Below are 22,359 nucleotides of genomic sequence, written 5' to 3'. Positions count from 1 at the left end.
TCAGGTCACTTAGTGCCAGATTGTGTTTCCATTTAAGTTAGTGACGCTTTTCCTATTTGACTTAAGTGGGAAGTGGTATTTCAATTTCTGAGTCAAATGATGGGCTGTCACATCTGTGCAACCTCATGGATGGTCAGGTGAGTTCTTAGTGTAGGAGAAGTTGGCCAGCTCATACTCTCTCTAATTACCTGAATTTTATAGAAGGGTAAACAGATGCCAACTTCACAGGAGTATGTGAAGCTCAATTAAATTGTTCATATAGTGGTTTGAGATACTAATGAAGGAAGTTGTATTGCTTGAAAACTAGACATTGCCAGGGCTGACTAAAAATCTAGATCCAGATGGTAGAGTGTATGTTGTGCCTATTAGCTCTGCTCATTTTCAGTTAGTTGTATTTCTGTACTAATGAAACTATCTGGAATACACTGGACAGTCTCTGAAAGAAGTCTTTGAAATATCTTCCCCCTCATCCTCATGGTTATCAGGTCCCCTAACCATATCTAGCTTGCAGCTGGTTCTGCTGAGTGTAGTCTTAAACTCTTTTCCCCATACATACTGTGGCCCTGTCAGGTGTGAAAGTGCAGACTTATCCTACCCCCATGCCTTCTCAGAGATTCAGAGGAGCTATCTGATTTACAGCAGCTGAGGATCTGGCCTACACAGCACCAAGATCATTGATAAAGTGTTCTGAAAGTGAAGGCAGTTATGTATGTTGTGTATATATATAGACAGACATGCAGTATTAAAGTTTACTTGTATTTCCCTAAAACTTTGCACATTGATTTGCAATAGCTATATAATATACATATTCTGAGTTTTGATATGAAGAATTGTTTCTCATTCAGTTGCCATACTTACAAGGGCTTCCCTCATCTATTTCTGGCATTATGAAGTCTTTAGATTTTACTTCCGTACAATACCACAAACATAGCTGTGCAGGGGATTTTTGGAATTTCCTGAATAAGGAAGCTTTATAAACATATGACTGAGCACAGAAATATTAAGCATGTGCTATTTATAAAGCTGCAGGAAATAAAAAAAAAAAAATTAAACTTCCCCACCACCTTCAGTTCTTACTAAACAAAATGTCCAGAATTTTTCTTCTCTCTCTCAATGGGGAGTCCAAAGCATGAGGTAATGACTCATTTGTGGGGCGGAAATGTGATGATTCTTAGAATGTGGTGTGTCCTTTGTGATGTGTTTCTATGCTTTATGGTGTTAAACTTTGTTTTCTAAACTTGACCATTTTAGAAATTAAACATGAAACAAAAGGCATAGGAGAAATGGGAATATCATATTTATACTTAAAGTAGAAAATTAAATTAGCAGTGAGTAGATAGGCTCATTGGGGACCAAATATTTTTTTAAAACAGTTATGTTTAAATCATAATCAGACAGTCACTAGTTTCTTAAAAAGAAAAGGAGTACTAGTGGCACCTTAGAGACTAACCAATTTATGTGAGCTGCAGCTCACGAAAGCTTATGCTCAAATAAATTGGTTAGTCTCTAAGGTGCCACTAGTACTCCTTTTCTTTTTGTGAATACAGATTAACACGGCTGCTACTCTGAAACCAGTCATTAGTTTAAGTAAATCATATTGCTGACAAGCACCCACTTTCAGTATACATTTATATTAACCTGGTCTCCTCTCCCTTGGGAATCAGTTTCCCTGTTTTCTGCATGCAGTACTTCCAAAGAGCAAGCAGAGCATCAGTATGTATGAAACAGAGGATTTCAGCACAAATTACAGCCCATAAATCTCAAATGCTGTCCTCTCAAAAACACCATTGCAATACTTATTGACACTGTGTGTGTCCAATCACAACCCTCCGTTTCCACACAGGCCACTCCCTCGAACAGTTAGTCACTTTTTGAACCCACCCTCGAACAGTTATTCACCTAATCTCTGCCCCCAAAGTGACGTCAATGGAAAGTCTGAGAAGGCAGCAGCACAGAACTTTCAAACCCTCGTGAGGCAAGAAAAATGTTTTTTTTTTCATTAATGTATGTTGTGGTTTGTAGAATTTTCTATTGTCTTGTGATACAGGATAGTAGGAATTGTACTCACGGCCTTGGAGTGTATTCACAGTAACTCGCTTCTGTAGCTATTCATCACCTCAGCTTCACTTAATACAAAAGCTGATTATTGCCACGTCCTCTGCACCAGTTCAATGCAAATTAATTAGCAATCTGAGTAAATTGCCAGTGCAGCCCTCAGCTAGGCAAAGTCTAAATATTCTTGTCTTCATCTCATATATTTTTAACTCTCTAGGGAATGGTTTTTATATACATATCATTTAGAAAAGAAATCCAAGTAGAGCCTCTGTTTCCCTTCACTCTGAAACAGAAATCCCAATGGAGAATTTGCATTTCTAAATAAATTAATTAAATCTTTTGTCCTACTTTCATTATCTGGGATTGGGAATACACAAATTCCAGGTAATGTTATGAACGAGTTTCCATGATTTATTGCAGACTTAAAATAAGAAAAAAACCTGAAATTTGGCTGAACATTAAACTGCAGCAGTTTTTACCGTGATCAGATGCACACAGAATTGTTGGAACCAGTCAGCATCCTCAGTCATTCTGAGCTAATTGCTAACCTCTTCCTAGACTGAAATTTGTCATTGAATAATTAACAAAAATTTTACTTTTTTGCTATTTTGTAGATGGTTAGTATGTTAAAACCAAAAGTTGCACAGTGTGTTACAGAACCCTCACAAGTGCATGTGTCTCATATACTTACAACTACAAAGGTCACATTATTGTAAATGGGGGAGACAAACTGGGAGTGAGCTGGTTGTGCTCTATATTTAATGAGTATAGTCTAAATCTGAGAATAACACTGGAAAATTATTTTTTCACTAATTGATATTACTTATTCCACAGTGATCTCGAAATTAAAAAAATGTTTGAAGCGATCTTCCCCCTGCAAAAAACAAGTGAACCTGTAAACCCTTTAGCACCATTTTACCTACCTTTTAGAGAGCCTTTGAGTCAGGAACTCCTATGGTAATCATTTTCTTGAAGGCAGGACTTCTGAAGGGAAAGCTTGAAATGTCAAATGAGGAATTAAACTTTATTAAAAGGATATAGGGATCCATACATTCTGAGTGGAGAAAGAGAGAAGTACAGGAGGCAGACACACCATCTATAAAATTAAGTAAAACAGTATTTTTATAACCAATTTCTGACACTCTTGACTTGGTTACAAGTTTGGTTCAGACAAGTAGTCATAGCTGTTTTTTCACAATATATTAACGTGCCATCTCTATTTGTGCATCCATGCTGCCCAACTGTTGTTGTTCTGAATTAATTCTGGGACAGTGTGCATATCTATGTCCCCTACTGCTCCAGCAGGGGATAGACTGCCCAGAGGGGGGAGACAGCGGTGCTTAGGGTAATGGAGACCCAGAAACTCCGCTTTAGAGGACTAGTGAGTCTTCTACATACACACTATAAGGGGTTCAGTCTACACTGCAAAAATGACAATTTTGTGTTCTCCAAGGAAGCTAGCAAAGGCAAAGCAGTTAGCTACCATGGTGACTAACAGTATTGACTAGATTATAAATTATGTTTCATGTCAGCTACACTGGGTAAAAATAAAACCCGTGGTAGTGAGTCTCAGATTCTGGGTCAACTGATTCTACCTTGTGCTACAGGACTGAAAATAGCAGTGTAGCTGCTCCAGATTTCAGAGCCCAGGCTGACCTGGAACAGCTACACTATGAATTTCAGGGCCAAAGCATGAGCCTAAGTCAGTTGACCTGGACTCAGGCAGGCTGCTGCTGGGTTGTTGGTTTTTGCCATGTAGATGTACCCTGTGTCATGAACCGGTTATAAAATCATGCTGTGTCTAGGCTAGCGGGGTTAGCATGCAGAAGTTTCCTAGGGCTGCAGGTCCAACCCTCCTCATACTGCTGGGAGTCTCCGTGCAACAAGACTCCTGTATTTTAACAAGGTCATTTAAACAGTGTTAAAAATGCTGGCAGTTACACAAGCATTGCCTGCTTTAGGGCTATCGATGGAAATTTTATACTAAAATCCCTAGTGTTCAGCAAATGTTGTAGTGAGACCACTGAGAAGTCAGCCTCTGCCAACATTGTCATAGTTAAGTCTTGACAAAGTGGGTGAGGTAATATCTTTTATCGGACCAACCTCTGTTGGTGAAAGAGAAGCTTTCAAGCACCACAGAGCTCTGTGGACTACCATATCCTGGAACCAACATGACTACAACAACATAGTTAAGTCTTCAAATTTAAGTGTTCTAAATCCATGTGTAAGCATCTAACTAAGTGGCCTGGTTCTCAGAGAGGCTGAGCACGTGCAGTTCTCATTGCATTGATGTGGGCCATATCTTAACTTCTGTGAAGGGGATGGGTACTCAGCCCCTCTGAAAATCTGGCCACTAGTACAGGTGGCATAGTCACCCAAATTAGAAGGCCTGAAGGGTTGAGGAAGAGGTATGTGTTATTCAATCCTTACATATAACAGAATAATTTTGTTTAAAAAGAAAACTTAACACCAGTTGGACCATTACAGCAACTTCTATGATTTTTACAATAGAACTTTAACCTAAGCAGATAATGTCAGATACAAAGCCCTTCAACCTCAAGTAGCAACTCACAGGAGAGCCAAAGTAGGGACAGCAGCCTTGGGGTTTTATAGTAATTCTGCATCTCTCTCTCTCTCCGTTGCTGTGGTTCGTTCTCTCGAGTCTAACATGTCACATTTGAAATACAGCTCTTGAATTGTTCAAATTTTAATATCCAATGAAAAAATAGGCCTCTCTCTGTCAGGAAAACTACTCTTTCTGCCAGGGAATGTGACTATCATCCCCTGTCAACTTGTCCTTCTCTGCATTTGTTGGTACCCCTTTTGAGAAAGCCTGGTCTCATCACTGAAAAGGCCCTCAGGGGTTATCGCCTATAATTATCTGCTCAGCACATTCTTCTCCCACGAGACTCCAAATTCTTTGTCCCTCATCCCTACTCTCAATCTCTCTATTTTTGTAACCCAATGTTTAGAAAGGAGACCTGCTCATGAGGAGTTGTTCAGATGACAAGCAAAATCCATATGATCCATCCAAAGAGAGCAAATTGGTTTTTTTCTCTTACTGTGGCTTAGAGAGATTTGCAAAAAATTTTAGGATCACATGAGAAATTCAGCCACTGCCAGTATTGATTTTTCTTCTTGTTTGGTTTCGTTCACTCTCTCATTTTCCTCTGTGCGGATCAGTCTTCTCTGGCTTTGAGATATTCAAAGAGAGAATGAAAATAACTTCCCAGCAGAGACTTACAATGGGTGTAACAAGTTACTTTGTGATATAATCCCTCCGTTTAAATGACAGTTGTCTACAGGTACATCTGTGCTGCATAGTTAACCCAGGATCTTAAATTTTAGCCTTAATTTCTACCTATCAGTATCATCCACAAAGAAAACCCTCTGATCTGGGTTTGGAGGACAGACAAAATCACTCAAGTACTGATAGTCCTCCAATATTCTTCTAATGCTCTTCCTCCCCTGCCCCCCCAAGGATTGACAAGTTCTTCCATACTTGATCAGCAAAGAACCCTAAAGCATCTGAGAAAAAAAAAAAGGGATATACCCTGAGATACACACAGGCTTGTGCCGAAACAGTGAGGACCCAGTAACACGGGTAGGGCTTTATTGTGGGAATGCTCAGATCCAGGTGCTAATCACCTTGGTTAACTGTTCAGTTTCGGCATAACTAGTGATCAGAGACTTGGATCTTAGAACTAACGCAACGAATTCATGCAGAGAGAGACCACAATAGCAATACCATTAAACAACATAGTTGAAAGAAAGTGGTAAAAAGGCTGAAGTAACTTCAAGCATTAAAAATATACTAGCCAATGTAATATTCTACCTTAAAACAGAGAGGCAGCTATTGCAATTTCAAATGTCCAATCATCTATTTAGACCTCAAGTCCATCATCCTTTGTCACTCTTGCTTGACCTGATGCATCAGGTCTGCTGCCCACTTTCCGTGCTGGGGAATTGGCACTTCCAGTAGTAGCACTTCAGCCATGTCTCAGATTTGGGGTACAGTTGTAAGCCCCTGGGAAACGTTTCCCCCTGACTCATTTGGATCAGGACTTGACTAAACCATAGCCCTTTATACTTTGAGGTCACTTAAACTAAGGCTGTTGGCAGTGTTCGCCTACGCTGCTAGATGAAGTTAATGTCTTTGCACAGGCACACCCCACTAGCAAAAATAAAACCATTGATTTTAGAGGGCTACATGCTGACTAGCACCCATGTGCCATGTCATAGTGTTCTGCTAACTTGTGGCATCATTGTATTTTGCAAGTCAATGTCACTTCAGTCCTTTACCCTGAAGCTGTGGTAAGCATATGCATAAATCTGTCACAACAGATACTTCTATCAAGGAAACAAATTATCACAGAGAAAGTGTGTATGATAAGCTGCTTTGACACGAGATTTAATGTCTCACGGCTTTTAAAATGTTATCACACTATTGCAGCAATCTTTCACCTTGGCTGATGGTGAGGTTTCTCACATTAAATGTATGGCTTGTGGGGTTATTCTGCTAAACTAAACTAAGCACTTAACTCTCTAATTCATCTTCACTGCTTACATTAAAGCAGACCTGCTATTTTAAATGAGTTATACCTCTTTCTCTCCCCCCACTCTCCCCAACAACATTTACAGTCTCTTCTCTATCCAAAAATGGTCAGAGATCCAGAAAAAATGCTTTGGGCACTGAAACAAGTAGAATCTAGGTGGTACCCAAAATGGCTTTCAATTGAAGAAGCGATCGACTTCTGCTCAGCACAAGCTCCAAAAACTATTTTAATGTGGACACACACAAAGATTGTTGTGTTGATAAAGATGACTTAGCCACACTTAAGCATTTAAAGTGCCTGTGGACAAAACCCTTAATGAAACATGCAGAAAATCTAGGGAATTGTCCAAAAAAAAAAAAAAAAACACACACGTGCACAGCCAGCTTAGCCTCAGTGAACAGAATTCTCCTGGGCTCTTTTGCAATGTATAAGTTCCATTGTTACCACTGTATGCATATGTCGTCCTACTGCAATGCTTATTGGTATATTCATAGTCCTATGCAAATGTTTCTAGTGTTGGTAATTGAACTCTTCAGAATTTTTTTCTTTGCAGAGAGGGAGAGAGAGCGAGAGAGAGAGACACTATATGTAATATAGTAATATGAACAAAATGCTACAGACATGCAAATGAGACACTGATAATTTTTTTCTTGTAGGACACCATCAAAACATGTAGACAAAGACCTTGGCAATACAGAGGAAAATAAAAAGCTAGAAGAAAACAATCACAAATCTGAAGCTTAAAAGACAAATGTCAGTCATTCCAGGTAAGCAATGTGAACTGAAAAGCGTAGTACCAGGGTGTCCACCCTTTGGAAAATAGAATCAGAACCGTTTACCTGTGTATCCTATATCCTGTACAGCAAAGGGAGGTTCTCTTTCAGTTCAAGAGCTGGAGAGCCTGTGCTACTGGAGTAAGATGATCCAATATTTATCTTTAGTCAACCTAGGACTTCAGAGTTGAGAACTATGGGAAATTATGACGCCTTGTTCTCCCCTTTCAGACTATAAATACTCTTACTAAAGACAATAGGAATTATTTGTATTCTTGTGATTTTGGGGGAGCAAGACCCATGGCAACTATGGATTTTTAATAGAGCATGTGTACACACATTAAAAGAAATGCAAAAGGATTCTGACATTCAGAAATAAATGATCGCATGCATTTGAGCTCATGCACTCCGGGAAATTTAGTTATAAATAATAATTATATGATGTATACTCAAAGGAGAGCGTTTAGTTTTATTCACTATACGTAAAAATTAAAGTTTTTGGTGAGCTCAAAACAATGTACGTTCAAGAGATGAGATAAGTTCTTACCGTAAAACCACATACTATTACTAGCCTCATGCTGGAGGTAGTCATTGTGCCATGACTGTGCAAGAGAAGTGGAGATTTCCCCTCTTCTTTATAAAACAGAAGCTGCAGAAGGACCCACGGAATCCAAACAGCAATGAATACAGTGGTGGTACAACAAACCAACAGCATCATCCAGTGGTCAGATGCAGCCACCACTGCTGCCTCTGTCTTCTTTTAATGTCACAGGCTGGGTCTTACACCGTCTTTCTGAACAGTGATGTCATTTAGCACACACATATTGTGGAAGGCCAGGGTAAAGGGGGTAGAAATCAGTTTCCAATGTTCTTTAAATTATGGAAGTAAACAGTCAAAAGATAAGCTTTCATATCAAATTATCAAATTTACTCAGTTTCTAAATTAGTTTTTTTAAATTTTGTGTCTCCACTTTTGAGCCTTCAATTTGAGAAACTTTAGAAAGGCCCAGGTTCAGAAAGTGCTGTGCACCTATCCTTTGTCAGCCTTCTTTGAAGTGTCAAGTTGCAAAGCCAAAAATGGAGGGGGACAAAATCTTTGGTCACTTGAAAATTTGGTGTAGAGATTGTAAATTTATTACACCAGGTTTCTTGTTTCAGTAAGATGGGGATAGAAGGGTACTTTAAGGGAAAAATCTAAGATCTTGAAAAAGTCTGGGTCTGAATGTTTCAGTTATTCATACAGTCTTGCCTCTAAATTTAGCATAAACCACCAGACAACAACTTTTCTTGCCACAAATACTCGAACGATTCAAAGATCTGAGAGACGCCAAGGAAGGGCGATCAGACAGTCCATATAAACCTCTGCTACTACTATTGTCAGGAATGTCCCTATTTATTGTGCAATAGTGTTCTAATCATTGATATTGTAATTAAAGTTTATGTTGCAAAAGTCCTCCATAGAGTTTGCTGTGCCAGAGTTCATCATTCAGGTAGGGAGTATGTGGGGTGGGAGGTTGCTTTCAACTTTGAGGGTGAGGGGGTAGTGGAAGACTCTTGCTCTGCTCTTTTAATTGTGCATACCCTTGAAATTCTGCAGTCCTAGAGTACACTGGTGGGAGGAAAGGAATGTCCAACACCAGGAAGTTGAGCGATGGGAGAAAACTACAAGCAGTCACCCTCTCCTTCCCACTTCCAGTTACTGGTCTCTCCTGCCTTCACCTGCAAATGGCAAGCACCTTCACGTCCAACCCCCCCCGGAACTTCCTGAAAAATCTGCTCTCTCCTCCTCCCCCCCCCATGAGTGCCCAGCTGCAAAATTATTCCTACCTACCTTTGCCCTGCTGACAGTCTTAAGAAAGATGCCCTCTCATATTGCAGATATCTGGACCCAAAGTAAAATGGGAAGGAAGAGAGCCCCTCTATGGATTCCTCACAATGCCACAGGGTGGCATTCCACCCTCCGTTAAGTGATTGCTTGGGGTCGTATTTTAAGTGACCATTTTGCTGGCTGCAAACATGAGCCCAAAAGATACTGTGGTACTTTGTTAATCTGCTATGGATGTGAAGGCTTTAGAAGAACACAGAATTCTGAGTGTAAGGGATTTAAGGCCTTCAGAGGTGGTGGAGTGGTGCTGTTTCCCTCAGCTTTAGAGAATGTCTAACACTGCCATCAGAAGGTACGGCTGCAGCTCCTGAAGGCCTACCTGAGCTAGACCAAATCAAGCTCAGGCTGGAGCCACAGCAGTGGTACAGGTGGCCTCCCCCTGTACAACCCCACTCAGGATCTTGAGCTAGCTTCCATCTAGCTAGATCAGTCATACCTCCTGATTGCAGTGTAGACATACCCTTAGTGTTAGAAGTTCATCAGGCCTAGACTTTGTGGGAATAGAGAGGAGAGGGCTCTGGTGAAATGAATTTTGCACAATTGAATTCATTTTGTCCAAGAAGGAAGTTTCTTCATATTCCTTGTAAAAATGTCAAAAAATTAGTCCCTAAACTTAATTTACAAATTTCTGGGAAAATGCTCCCAGTGTCCCTAGCTTCTGTTTGCCAGAAACTGGGAGTTGGTGACAAGGGGTGGATCATTCGATGTTTGCCTGTTCTGTTCATTCCCTCTGAACCACCTGGCATTGACCACTGTTGGAAGATAGGATTGTGGGCTAGATGGGCCATTTGACCCATTATGGCTATTCTTATGTAAAAGGGGAAATTTGAATCCCTAAAATTTCCACTGCAATTTCACATGGGAAAGACATGGTTCACTTCCTGCCCTAATGTTTTGTGTAATGGTGTTGGACATTGAAGTAGCTGCCGCATCCACAGAGGTGACTATGTTAGTGATGAACGAAATTAGCCCTGGGTAGTATGTGTGTATTGTTTTGGGTGCCTTCAAATCCGATGTGTTATATAAACATGAGCTTATCATCATTACATTCATGATTTGGAGAATGAATTTGATTCATCAGCAATGGACATATCTTTTTGTGATGTAATTTATAACTTGTTTGTAATATTTTCTGGTGACATTTATTTTGCAGTTAAATAAAGGCTATTAAAACTCCTGTCTAATTATGATAATTTTGCCAATTACCTAGTTTAACTGACTGTTTTTCACATTTTCAGAGAATACATATAGAAGCATGAACGTGGATTGTATTCAAAACATATACAAAGAAGTGACAGTTATTCATGGTTCAAGTATTGAACAGATCATTCTACCAAGTTTTCAAAGGATTTTAGATGCAATTATCTCAAGTTTAAAAAAAAAACTAATTTGGCATCAGCCAAGATAATAGGTCACCATGTTGTGTTCTGTTTGTTTTTGTAAATGTCTGCACTGAAGATTTCTTTTTGTTTGCCTTTATGTAAATTTTTTACGTAGCTATTTTTATACACTGTAAAGCTTTGTTCTGGGAGTTGCTGTTAATCTGATGTATGGTGTAATGTTTTTATTTCAGTTTGTTTTTAGGACACCCTTTGAGCAGGTACATTTCTAATTCTGATTGCTATCCGTAAAACCCCTGCTTTTGTAGAGCAGAGATCTCAAACGTAAGGTTGTGTTATGGGGATAGAGCAAGCTCCTTTTTCTATTATTGAAATCACAGTAGAGCGAGATGGAGCCAGGAATGACGAAAGTTCACTAAAGGGTTCATGAAAGTAAAAACAGCCACCTAACTGACCAGAAAAGGGCATAGACAGTTTCCAAGAATAAGCCTGAGAGTCTAGCACAGACTTCACCACAAAATTCTTGTTAGCCTGTGTACAGATTGCTGCTGCTAAACCTTTTCTCCGTGAGTGAATCACAAATGTATTGTTGAAAGCAGTTTGGAAAAAAGTTATTGATTGTCCTCACCATCTCATGGTAGATAAGAGAGTGACACTGTAATTTTGAATTGGTTTGAAGTCCTTTTGGTTATCCACTGCCTTAAAGTACTGTACCTTTTCTTCGTTTCAACAAGATAACACTCAGAATTGGATTTTTTTTTTAAAACAGTGGTCATATCAAAGCTGCATTTTTCCACAAAAATAGAATATATATATATATTTTTTGTGTGTTTTTGTTAACTCCGCTACAGATATTGAATGCACCTTGAGATAATTTTAGTGTTTTTACCTGGTACATAATTTATCAAACAGTGCATATAATTGTAACAATGAAATGTCTATGTATCTTAAGTTTAACTTTATAAACGTGTTTTATGCTTGAGGAAATTTTTAGAGTGATTATGTAAAAGGAAACATTTTTGGGTAGATGGCACTTCTGAGTTTTTACTCTTGAACAGAAGTGTAGTTCTGATCATGGGAGGAAAATAAGTCCATAGAGTAAGCAGAACATCAGGTTTCCATTTTTAAATCTATGATCCAGGGGGAAAGTAAGTTTTTATAGACTGGTAAGCAAAAAAAGTTAGTTAAAGAAATGGAAATTAGGAAACATTTTGCCACTTCTGCATTATTTAGAAAAAACACTGTTACTTGTAAATTTGTAAAATGTTAAGTGTCTGGGCGGTAGTGACTGATGTCTTAATAAAAGCTTCCTGTAGTGCATTGGCATGGATTAAATACATAAAATGTCCTATAAACTCTCTGCTGTATAAAATATTAAGGGGAAAATCCTGTTATTTGCCTCCAAACTTTGATTTGTTAATGTTTTATTTAGCAAAGCGGGAAAAAAAATCTTGGTCAACATTTAAACCAAAGTAAAAGGGTTGGGGGAAAAACCAAAGTTGTTTGTTTTGCATGGCTAAGCCATTGTTATCTCTGTAAATACTGTGATTTTTTTCCTTTTTTTTTTTAGAATTTTGTTAAAAAAATTCTAAAATTTTTAAACACCTGTTTTCCAAAATAAAACGTGAACACACAAAAAAGGTACTTTATATACCATTTTTTTTTTTTATTTTGGTGTGAACACCACTGCTAACTGAAATGCAGTGGGAGTGACTAGGAAAAAAAAGTTGTAATGGCTTTAAGTATGTGATAAATGACAGAAGTTTATTGTAATTCTCTATATTTTGAGAAGAAACCTTCAAGACTGATAAGTAGAGGGAAGGGGTCAAAAAATATTTACCAATGTCTTGAAAAAAAAAAAAAACAAGGAAGATTTTAAAAAGTAATCACTCAATTTCTACATCCACAATTGTGAAAAAGGAATAAAAACCTCACCTTTTGAAATTCTGCTGCATCTCCCATCCAGTTTTACTCTTCAGCCCCAGGAGACAGATTTTTCCCTGTTCAGCCTTCACTTCAGGCATGTTCCAGGAACCACCAGTGCAAAAAAAAATGAATGTTTCAATCCATGCCTAAAAATAATAAAACTGAAGTATGAATTCACCTGCCTGTCTGACATTTCAGTTCAAAGGAACAACCCTGATCCTGTGAGTTCTTAATAGTAAAGTTACATGCGTGCGTAATCTCTGAAATCAGTGGGGTTCCACACAGGTGCTGGGATCTGCCACACGTTGCAGATCAGGACTCAAAAATCAAATCTTATCACATTATGCAGAACATGGGTGCATGTATTTAGTACCCATCATTGAGACATCTGGGCACCTTACAAGTCTCTGTATGGTTTACATTTGGCAGGGTGAGGAAATCAGGTTTGGCCTCCAGAAAGAACTGCAATTATGGGCCATGAGGGCCAAAGTCACAGATGGACCACTCCAAATGAATTCATTTGATCTCAGTTGTTGGATTCATACTGTGGGTAATAATCACCTGCTTATATGCTGAATTTCAAGATAAAACAGAGAAAGGGAGGGAGAAAGGAACTGTTCTCCCCATTTCAATGATGGGGAATTGAGGCAGAGCAAGAGATTAAACTCTGTGCCCAAGGTCATACAGGAAATAGTGGTTTAACCACAAAATGAACCCACAGCTCCTAAATCAATCTTATGTTCTCCAGTTCAACTGAATCACAATACAGTGCCGTATTGTTCAGTAGGACCAATTCTGCAATCACCACGAATAAAAGATCGAGGCAGAAATTTACAGAGTGGTGGTTAAAAATCTGCCCGTTTGAACAGGGGGGGAATTTCACACACAAAAAAACCCTTAGTAGAAAATTATGCTAGATTCTGCCCTTTGATTTTTTTTTTTTAAAGGCTCTAAGGGTGTAGTATATCTATGGTGTAATGCTTGCTTGTGCCCATCTCTGGGTATTCATTTCACCCTCTGTGTATCTATCCTAACCCCCAGGCTTTGTTTGGGCTTTATAATCCAACGTGAGCTTCCTAGTCATTTATCTATCAGACACAACACAGAGCTACAATCTATAGCAACCAAGGCTGCTATTAGATAAGGAATACATTTTCAGCTGAAACAACAGGGGCCCAGGTAACCAATACATGCACATGTAGGAAATACAAATAAAACTATCTATTCCCCATTTGTTGTGGTGTATCTTGACATACTACAGTGACAAAAGCACAGCCCCAAGGATTACCCTTTACTTACCCAGTATTGTGTTGTGTCTTCTTGGACAGGAAATGTCTCTTCTACTGCATTTTGAAACAATTACATAAAATGAATATAGTGTGTTTGTAGTGGCAATTAGTGTTTAAAACTATATTGTGATTGTTAATTTAACATTATGAAATATTAAAATTATAATGTATGCAGTATAGATAAGAAATTATATGAATGAGTGTCATTCATTCATTAGTCTTAGCCCAAAATTCCTCCAGGAAGTGTCACAAATCCACTTAATATCCCCAGTTCCTGGCTGATACAAGTATAAGAGATTTAAGTGTAACATCACCCCATGCAGCCAGATAACTTCCTGTTAGCTAACATTTAAGAGGTTGCATGTCTATAATTATTCTAGCTGAGGTTATCAGTGATACACATGGAATACCTTGTTTCAGCCAGTGTCACAGAATGGTTTTCGGAGTTTGGTGCAAACCATCAACATCAAACCTGGGACTTCGCAGTTTCCTGGATCTGCAAATCAGCTGATGTTACAAGAAAGCCAGACACACCCTTGCACACGGATGTAAAGGCTGCTGATGCATAACTTGTTCCAGCTTGCTAAGGTACATGACGGGCAGCTAAAAGCAGAATGTAAGCTCACCTTTTCAGTCTAAATATGTGCTTTTATTATTCTGTTGCGTAGCCTTGAGGACTCCCATGCTCTTTTATAACAGCAAAAGATTAAGACCCAGATCCTCAGCTGGTGTAAATCAACACAGCACCAGTGTGGAACTGTGCTGACTTAGAGTAGCCATCCCCTAGATTATAGCCACAGACATGCAGTCCACCCACTGCGATATGGGGAGTAGAGAGAGAGGAAGCTCATTCTGCTGGCGTATACTCAGTGCAGATCACAGGACAGTACTGCCCAGGTTTCCTGCAAAGCAGTACTCAGGAGCTTGTTAGGAGGCAGGGGAAAAGAAGATACAGTTCCACTGGTGATTTACTACCCAGAAAAGGGATATACAGAAGGGTGCAGAGCACTGAAAGAAGATGCAGGATGCTTCACAGCCTGAAGGAAAGAAAAGTCCCAGCACACAACCCACTTAGTGTGAAATACTAGGGTACAATCCAGACCTTTGAGTAGCTGTGTCACCTCTGCCTTGTGACCTGGGGATGCCCTTTGTGTTGCCTTACATGCTGGAGGCTACAGAAGCAAGTCACTCCCAGCTATGTCTGTGTGTGCTGCAGCCAGCCAGCACCTTGGCTCTTACGAGCCTTAAAAATTACCACAGGGTGACCCCAATACACTCCCAGATTTCCCACCAGAAACTATGTCCTGTACTGCCCAGCCCTCTCCTGGACAGCACAGATCTATTGAGTCTGTTATTCCTTTAAGGGAATACTATGCACAAAACTTGCTATCCCAAATAGGGTTACCTGGACAATTCAACTTGAACACACTGGATGAGATAAAACAGTAAAACAAGTTTATTAACTAAAAAGGGAGATGTTAAGTGAGTATAAGTAAGAAGCATAAAAGTCAGAAATGGATACAAGAAAAATAAAGATAAAATGCTTACTGCTCCTAACCTTAATAAAAACTAAGATTCAAAGAAAAGTTCTCTCACCACATGCTCTCAGCAGTCTTACTGACCAAACCCTTTAGATCAGGACCTGGCCCCCAAACTCCAATGGCTGTTTCCTTTGTCTCTTCAGGTGCAGTGAATGTGATGGGCAGGGCGAGAGAGAGGGGTCCATTGAGGTATTTGCTCCTTCTTTTTATAGTCCTGTCCCCCTTTGAGAAGCATTTTCAGCTGGGAGCAAAGTGGCAAGCAGACTATGTGAAAGGAAACTGTTTCTTTAGTAAGATGTAGATTTTTTTGCCCATGCCTCCTTTCCTGCCAAAGGATGGTCACTTGCCTGGTAATTGTCCATCAGCTGAGGCATCAATTTGCCCTTTGTCTCTGAGAAACTGGTCTGACCACTCCCCAAACTTACCTGGAAAAAAACATATTTTAGTCATGATTTCAGCTTATGTTTATAACTTCACATATGCTGCTGCTATATGTATTTTGCCGTATTATTGATCAGCATATTATGAGCTTTTAAATGATACCTCAGAAAGCCTGTTTGCAAAGTGTGAATGAATATACCCAGGTCCACACCCTACAAGCTATTGTAGTAATGTTTGTACAAGACATGTCAAGGATAAGATTTGATCCTAACTATTGTGATAGACCCAGGCCAGTTGGGCACAGCAGAGTAATCCTGTTGGGATCCAAAGTGGGCGGTCTGCTTCACCCGCCCACTACTAAAGGACCTCCCCCAGGGGAGGATCCACAGGTCTGGGATTCCAAATAATTGTGGGGTACAACTAATGAGAGAACGGGAATAAGGTCAGAGGGCTAAACGAAGGGAACCTGATGGGGACACCGAGCAGAGAACCCCGGACAGCGCCCACTGCTCCTTGAAGGTGTCAAGGGAGCCAGCGGACGCCGCCCAGAGGAACTCTGCCCGGATGCATGAATGGACTGAGGAGTGGAAATGGGCCCAACAGTCGCAGGAAACCCTGTCGGCCAGCCTCCTCTCCCTGGTTTTGTAGATGGCCATTTTGGCCAGGGCTAGGAGGAGGTTGACAAGGAGGTCCTGCAACTTTGTGGGGCCATGGATGGGGAGTGCGTAGATGAACAGGTGAGGGGAAAAGTGCAACCAAAAATGTAATAGTATATCCAAGAGAAGCTGGAATAGGGGCTGCAACCTGGTGCACTCCAGGTACATGTGCGCCAGGATCTCCCTCTGCCGCAAAAGGGGCAGGTGTCTGGCAGGGGAGTGAACCTCTCCAAGTACACGCCCACGCTCACAGCTCTGTGAAGGACTCACCAGCTGACATCCCCGGTGGGCCTCAGGACCAGGGTGAATTATAGGCTGGCCCACTGGGGCTCCTCACCCTCCAGAGGTGGCAAGAGGTCCTGCCACTTTGTGCCGGGGCGAGATGCAAGGGTGAGGACATGAAAAGTGTGGAGCATGAGCATGTAATGTACAGATGTTTTCTTGGCGCGGTCCGTAACTGAACCAGCTGCAAGTCATGGGGTGGAGGGTGGGCGGGGCGTGCCCTCTCACAGGACCCAGTCGAGGAAGACCCGAGCAGTGGGCGCTAAAGTGGCCCTCACCTCCTGAAATACGCACCAGGGAGTACAAGGCCTGGAGAGCCCCATGCGCCAAGTGAGCATCAGGGGATCCAGCCAGTCTCCCTGGTTGTAGTCCAGGAGGTCTCCAACTCCGGTGACTTCTGCCAGGACCAACCTCTGGCGCACTGAGGGGGACTCCACCACCTGCACTGGGAGGTGGGGGTTGTGTTGCAGGGGCTCTGCAAGAAGATCTGCCCCCTCGGCAGCCGCCAAGTTTCCAGGTCCAGAGGAGGTCCTGGTAGAAGACCGACAGCCTGGAGAGGTCTTGCGGAAGACCTCTCAGATGGAGATAAAGGAGCTGCTGGTTGTATAGGAGCCAGAGGTGAAAGTAAGCCGGTATGGCTACTGGTAAGAGCCGGTGCACCGTACCAGGACCGGCTTTCTGAGAGGGCAATTTGAAGCCCTGGGGTAGCGGCGGCAGGGCTGCAGCAGGGATTTAAAAGGGCCCCGGAGCTCCAGCCGCCGCTACTGCCCGGGGGCCCTTTAAGTCCCTGCCTGAGCCCTGCTGCCCGAGCCCTGGGGTAGGGGTGGGGGGGCTCTGGCGGGGATTTAAAGAGCCCCGGAGCTCCAGCCACCACTACTGCTCCGGCCCTTTAAATCCCCGCCAGAGCCCTGCTGCCGAAGCCCTGGGGTAGCAGCAGTGGGGCTCCGGTGGGCATTTAAAGGGCAGGGGCGGTAGCGGTGGCTCGAGCCCCGAGGCCCTTTAAATCCCCGATGGAGCCCCGCCGCCGTGACCCCAGGGCTCGGGCAGCAGGGCTCAGGCAGGGATTTAAAGGGCTCGGGGCTCTGGCAGCCACTACCACAGCAGAGCCCCAGGCCCTTTAAAGCTCTGCCAGAGCCCTGCTGCCCAGAGCCCGGGGTAGCGGTGGCAGCCGGGAGCCCCCAGGGCTCCTCAGTGATTTAAAAGTCCTGGGGCTCTGCTGCGGTAGCGGCAGCTGGAGTCCTGGGCCCTTTAAATCACCCCCGAGTCCCGGGGCTCTCAGCCACCTCTGCAGCTGGTAGCTTGGGGGTGATTTAAAGGGCCCCAGGCTCCCAGCCGCCACTACTGCAGCTGGAGCTCTGGCCCTTTAAATCAAGATTTAAAGGGCCTGGGGATTTAAGACCCTGCCTCTTCTAGTTGAGGCCACGCTCTTCCGGTTGAGGCCGTGCCCCCTGCTCAGCATTCCAGCATACTGGTAAGTCCTCTAACTTATTTTCACCCCTGATTGGAGCCCTTAGAAGTGGCGCAGGAAAGCATGCGCCAGTACGCTTCATGCCAGACTACCTGCACCATAAAGGAGCCTCTGCAGGGCCTGGAGGTGGAAGACGTGGACCTGAGTGCGCAGGCACTTCAGGCCCTGTCCTCCCTCCTCCAGGGGAAGGTGGAGGACCCCTGCAGAGACCCAGCGTGGTCCTAGCCAGAAGGATGACAGAACTGACGTCTGGAGGTTGGCCAGGAAATCCGGGTCCGGGACCAGAGTGTTGAGCCAATGCCAGAGCATGGACAGGATTAGCTGATTGAGCATCAGTGCCTTCCCTCAGAGGAAGAGCCACCGGAGTAGTCCTGTCCATCTCTGGAGCCACTCTACCACCCTGCCCTCTAAACCTTGCCAGTTCTCCAGTGAAGACGAATGCGTAACAGAAACGTAAATGCCAAGATAGAGCAGCGGACCCGCACTCCACTGGATGGCCTGAAGCACAGGTGGGAGGGAGCTCGCCTGCCACCCATCCCCAACCACCAGGCCAGAGCTCTTGACCCAGTTGACCCAGGTGGAGGAGGCCGCCAAGTAGACGGCCTGGCAAGCCTCCACATGCACCAAGTCACCAGGGTCCTGGACCACAAGGAGCACGTCGTCTGTGTACGTCGACAGGACCAGCTGCAGCTCCGGCTCCCACAGCACCAACCCTGTCAGCGTCCGGTGGAGGAGACAGAGGAAGGGTTCAATCACCAGAGCGTACAGCTGGCCCGAGCGGGGGCACCCCACCGTACTCCTCGCCTGAAGCTGACTGGCTTGGTCAGGGTCCAGTTGAGCCTGACCAGACACACCGCGGAGGCATACAACACCTGGAGAAAACCCACAAACTGGGGTCCAAAATGAACACTCGCAGAGTGCACAGAAGATACCAGTGATCCAGGGACAGGAGGGCGAACGACAGACCATCCCTACACCCGAGCTCCAAGAGATCCTGGACCAAACACAGATTATCAAAGATGATATGGCCCGGGACAGCATAAGCCTGGTCAGGGTGGATCACATCCGCCAGCATGGACCCCAGCTGCAGCGAGATGGCCTTCGCTATGACTTTGTAGTCCATGCTGAGGAGCAAGACGAGACCCCAATTCCAAAGGTCGCAGGGGTCCCCCCTCTTTGGAAGCAAGGTGAGCATGGCTCGCCTGCACAACAAGGGGAGGACCCTATTCTCTAAGGACTCGGCCCAGACCTTGTCACCGTCTCGGCCGAGGACTTCCCAGAACACGCGGTAGAACTCCACGGTCAGTCCATCCATGCCTGGAGATTTATTGATGGGCATCCGGTGGACGGCTTCTGAGAACTTGGCCAGAGTGAGAGGCAGCTCTAGCTGGTCTCGGTCACCCGCACTGACCATCAGGAGTCCATCCCAGAGCACTCTGCAAGTGTCAGGATCGGTCAGATCTGGGGAGAAAAGGCCTGAGTAGAAGTCCCCAGCCCTTCCGCACATCTCCGCTGGATCCGTGAGGGGGGTGCCGTCCCCTGCCAGGAAGCAGGTGATGTGCTTCTTGGCTCCCCTCTTTTTCTCCAGGGCATAGAAGAAGTGGGAGCCATGATCCATCTCCTGAAGGAGGCGGATGCGGGATCGAACAAAGGCACCCCAGGCCCAATGGTCCTCGAGGGCCAGGAGCTCCTCCCGCTTCTCCCGACACACTCCACAGAGGGATGGATCCTTGGGGCTGGCAGCCAGGCGCCTCTCCAGCTCTAATACCTCCCCATTCCAACTGCTCTATCATCACATCTCTCCGTCGGCTGGCGCCCCAGGTGTAGTCGCGGCAGAAGAGCCAGGCGCACACCTTCCCCATGTCCCACCACCGCCGCCAAGGGAAAGGCACACCTCTGCCCTCGCCAGGCCAGCCAGAACTCCCAGAAGGACACCATCCTCCAAAAAGCTGTTATTAAAGTGCCAATAAGCTGGCCCAGGCCTCTCTGTGCAGAGAGAGGTTGTCACGGTCACTAGGTCGTTATCTCAGAATGGGGCCGGCCAGATGCTGGAGGAGTGTGCCTGTGAAAGGTGACAACATGAGAAGTAAATGTGGTCCAACCAGGAGTGGCTCGACCAATGGGCCTCCACCTGGATGAAGGTGAATGTTGAGACGTCATGCGGGTGGTGGTTGTGCCAGATCGTCCGTGGTGGACGACAATCTCCCGGAGGACGTCTGCGGTGGCTGGGCACTGCTCGGTCCCCAAGCGGTCCCACTCCTTGAGGGTGGTGTTAAAGTTCCTGCCCAGGACCAGGCACTTGCGAGGATTCAAAGAGCGGAGGAAGGCAGATGCCTGCTGATAAAAGCACAGCCTCTCTGGGCCTGATGTCGGGGCATAAACGTTGATGAGGTTGACCACTAGCCCCTCCATAGGGCCCGGAGGTGCAGCAGGTGGCCCGGAACAGCCTTGGCAACCCCTAGCACCTCAGGTCATAGGTCGGGAGAGAACAGGGTAGCCACTCCAGCCATACGAACTGTGAGGTGGCTAAAATAGACCCTGTCCCCACACTCCAGCCGCCAACTTGCTTCAGCAGCTGGATCCGTATGGGTCTCCTGCAGGACAACCACAGAGTGCCTACCTCCCAAAGGAAGGAGAGCACCTGGCACCTGCGGAGACCCATCCTATAGCCCCAGGTGTTTAATGTTGCAAAGATGATGAATGCCATGGGGAGGGCTGGGGGCATCCTCACCAGCAGGGACACTTACGGCCCCCGTTGCACTGCGCAGCGAACTGTGACCTACCCTGTAGGTGAGCAAAGAGTCACGGAAGCCACAGGCCCGCTGGTAGGCTGAAGCAGCCTGCTTCCCGGTCCCTTTACCCTCCCCCAGAATGGCCCTTATGGCCCGGAGGATTTGATAAAAGTCTCCCCAGAGCTGGAGAGTGAGCTGCACCTTGCTCTGGGACCCACCGGCGTCCTGGAGAAACTCTTGCAGCCTATCGGGGGGCGGGGAGGGACCAGGGTTACAGGCTCCTGGGCTTCCTCTAGTGGGGCACCTGTTGAAGCCCCGTGGCCTACTGCCACGGGCAGGCAGGGGGCGGACCCCTGGCGTGGCCCCCGATGTGCCGGTGCCATGCAGCCCGCCTCAGACCCCGGCTCAGTAGGGGGTGGCGGAGGGAAAATAGCAGCCACTAGGGCAGTGATTCTCAAACTTGTGTACTGGTGACCCCTTTCACATAGCAAACCTCTGAGTGCGACCCCCCTTATAAATTAGAAACACTTTTTTAAATACTTAACACCATTATAAATCCTGGATGCAAAGCAGGGTTTGGGGTGGAGGCTGACCGCTCACAACCCCCCATGTAGTAACCTCACGACCCTCTGAGGAGTCCCAACCCCCAGTTTGAGAACCCCTGCCCTAGGCGGTCAGGACAGGGGAACACTAAGGCCGCTCCCTGGGGGTCGTCTTCCGGGAAGGGGAAGGAGACAGCCCCGGGGCAGGGGCTGCAGTAGCAGCACAGGAGGGGACTGGGGTCGGCATCAGGGGCAGGGCAGAGGTCAGGAGCAAGGTCGGGGAGAGGGGCGGAAGTGGGATCGTGGGCCCCAGCAGCCGAGCTACTGGGGGGGGGGGTGGCACCTCTCGGCCAGGCTCAGGGGTTTGTGGAGTGGGAAGGGGGGCCCTCAACAATACCAGGCTCACACTCCAAGGCAGGTGTTTTGGCCATAGCATTGCTCAGTGGGGAAGCGGCAGTGGGACCCCCCACTTCTGCCCCTCTCCCTGACCTTGCATAAACCACCTGGAAACACGGGACCCACGGGGACAAGGTCGGAGCTCTGCCACACTATATACACCACACACACAGAAATGGATCGTGATTGTATTATGCTACAGGTTGTCTCATCTTGCCACTTACTTTTTCTAATAACCAGCAGCAACCATCCATTTTGCATTAACTAACCTGAAATTCAGATAATTGTGCTCATCAATGGTTAGCAAATTATTTTCTAAAGGTTTAAATAACAGAAGAATCACAGAAAATCAAATCTTTGCGCCATCCCAGCCAGTCCCAGTTCACACTGAATGCAACGCAGGAGAAGCTTGCGAGAACATATTCCCACCCATCCCAGGAATCAATCTTTATTTCTGGTGAATATTCTGAATTTCACACATTTCTTGCAGTGAAGTGCCTTGCTGTCAGCAATGGATGTGCTGGTACTCTTCAGAAC

General features: G+C 44.8%; 1 protein-coding gene across 5 annotated transcripts in view; it reads left to right on the top strand.

Moving 5' to 3' along the window:
- ALCAM (activated leukocyte cell adhesion molecule) overlaps nt 1–12,712 on the top strand; it is a 159,723-nt gene extending 147,011 nt beyond the window's left edge. For 2 of the 5 annotated variants that reach the window (XM_037907773.2, XM_037907796.2), the window contains exons 15-17: nt 1,844–1,975; nt 7,268–7,378; nt 10,508–12,712. In XM_037907773.2, coding sequence (XP_037763701.1) covers nt 1,844–1,975; nt 7,268–7,355 — 220 coding nt within the window. In that variant the 3' untranslated portion in view covers nt 7,356–7,378; nt 10,508–12,712. Of the gene's footprint in view, nt 1–1,843; nt 1,976–7,267; nt 7,379–8,981; nt 10,486–10,507 lie in introns of those variants that run through there. The other 3 variants (XM_037907778.2, XM_037907787.2, XM_037907790.2) reach the window with 3 other exon arrangements.
- Nucleotides 12,713–22,359: the final 9,647 nt, after the last annotated feature.

The sequence above is a fragment of the Chelonia mydas genome, chromosome 1 (assembly GCF_015237465.2).
Source record: "Chelonia mydas isolate rCheMyd1 chromosome 1, rCheMyd1.pri.v2, whole genome shotgun sequence".
Classification (NCBI taxonomy): Eukaryota; Metazoa; Chordata; order Testudines; family Cheloniidae; genus Chelonia; species Chelonia mydas.
The sequence above is the reverse complement of the archived record's forward strand: the minus strand, read 5'-3'. Positions and strand labels throughout refer to the sequence as shown.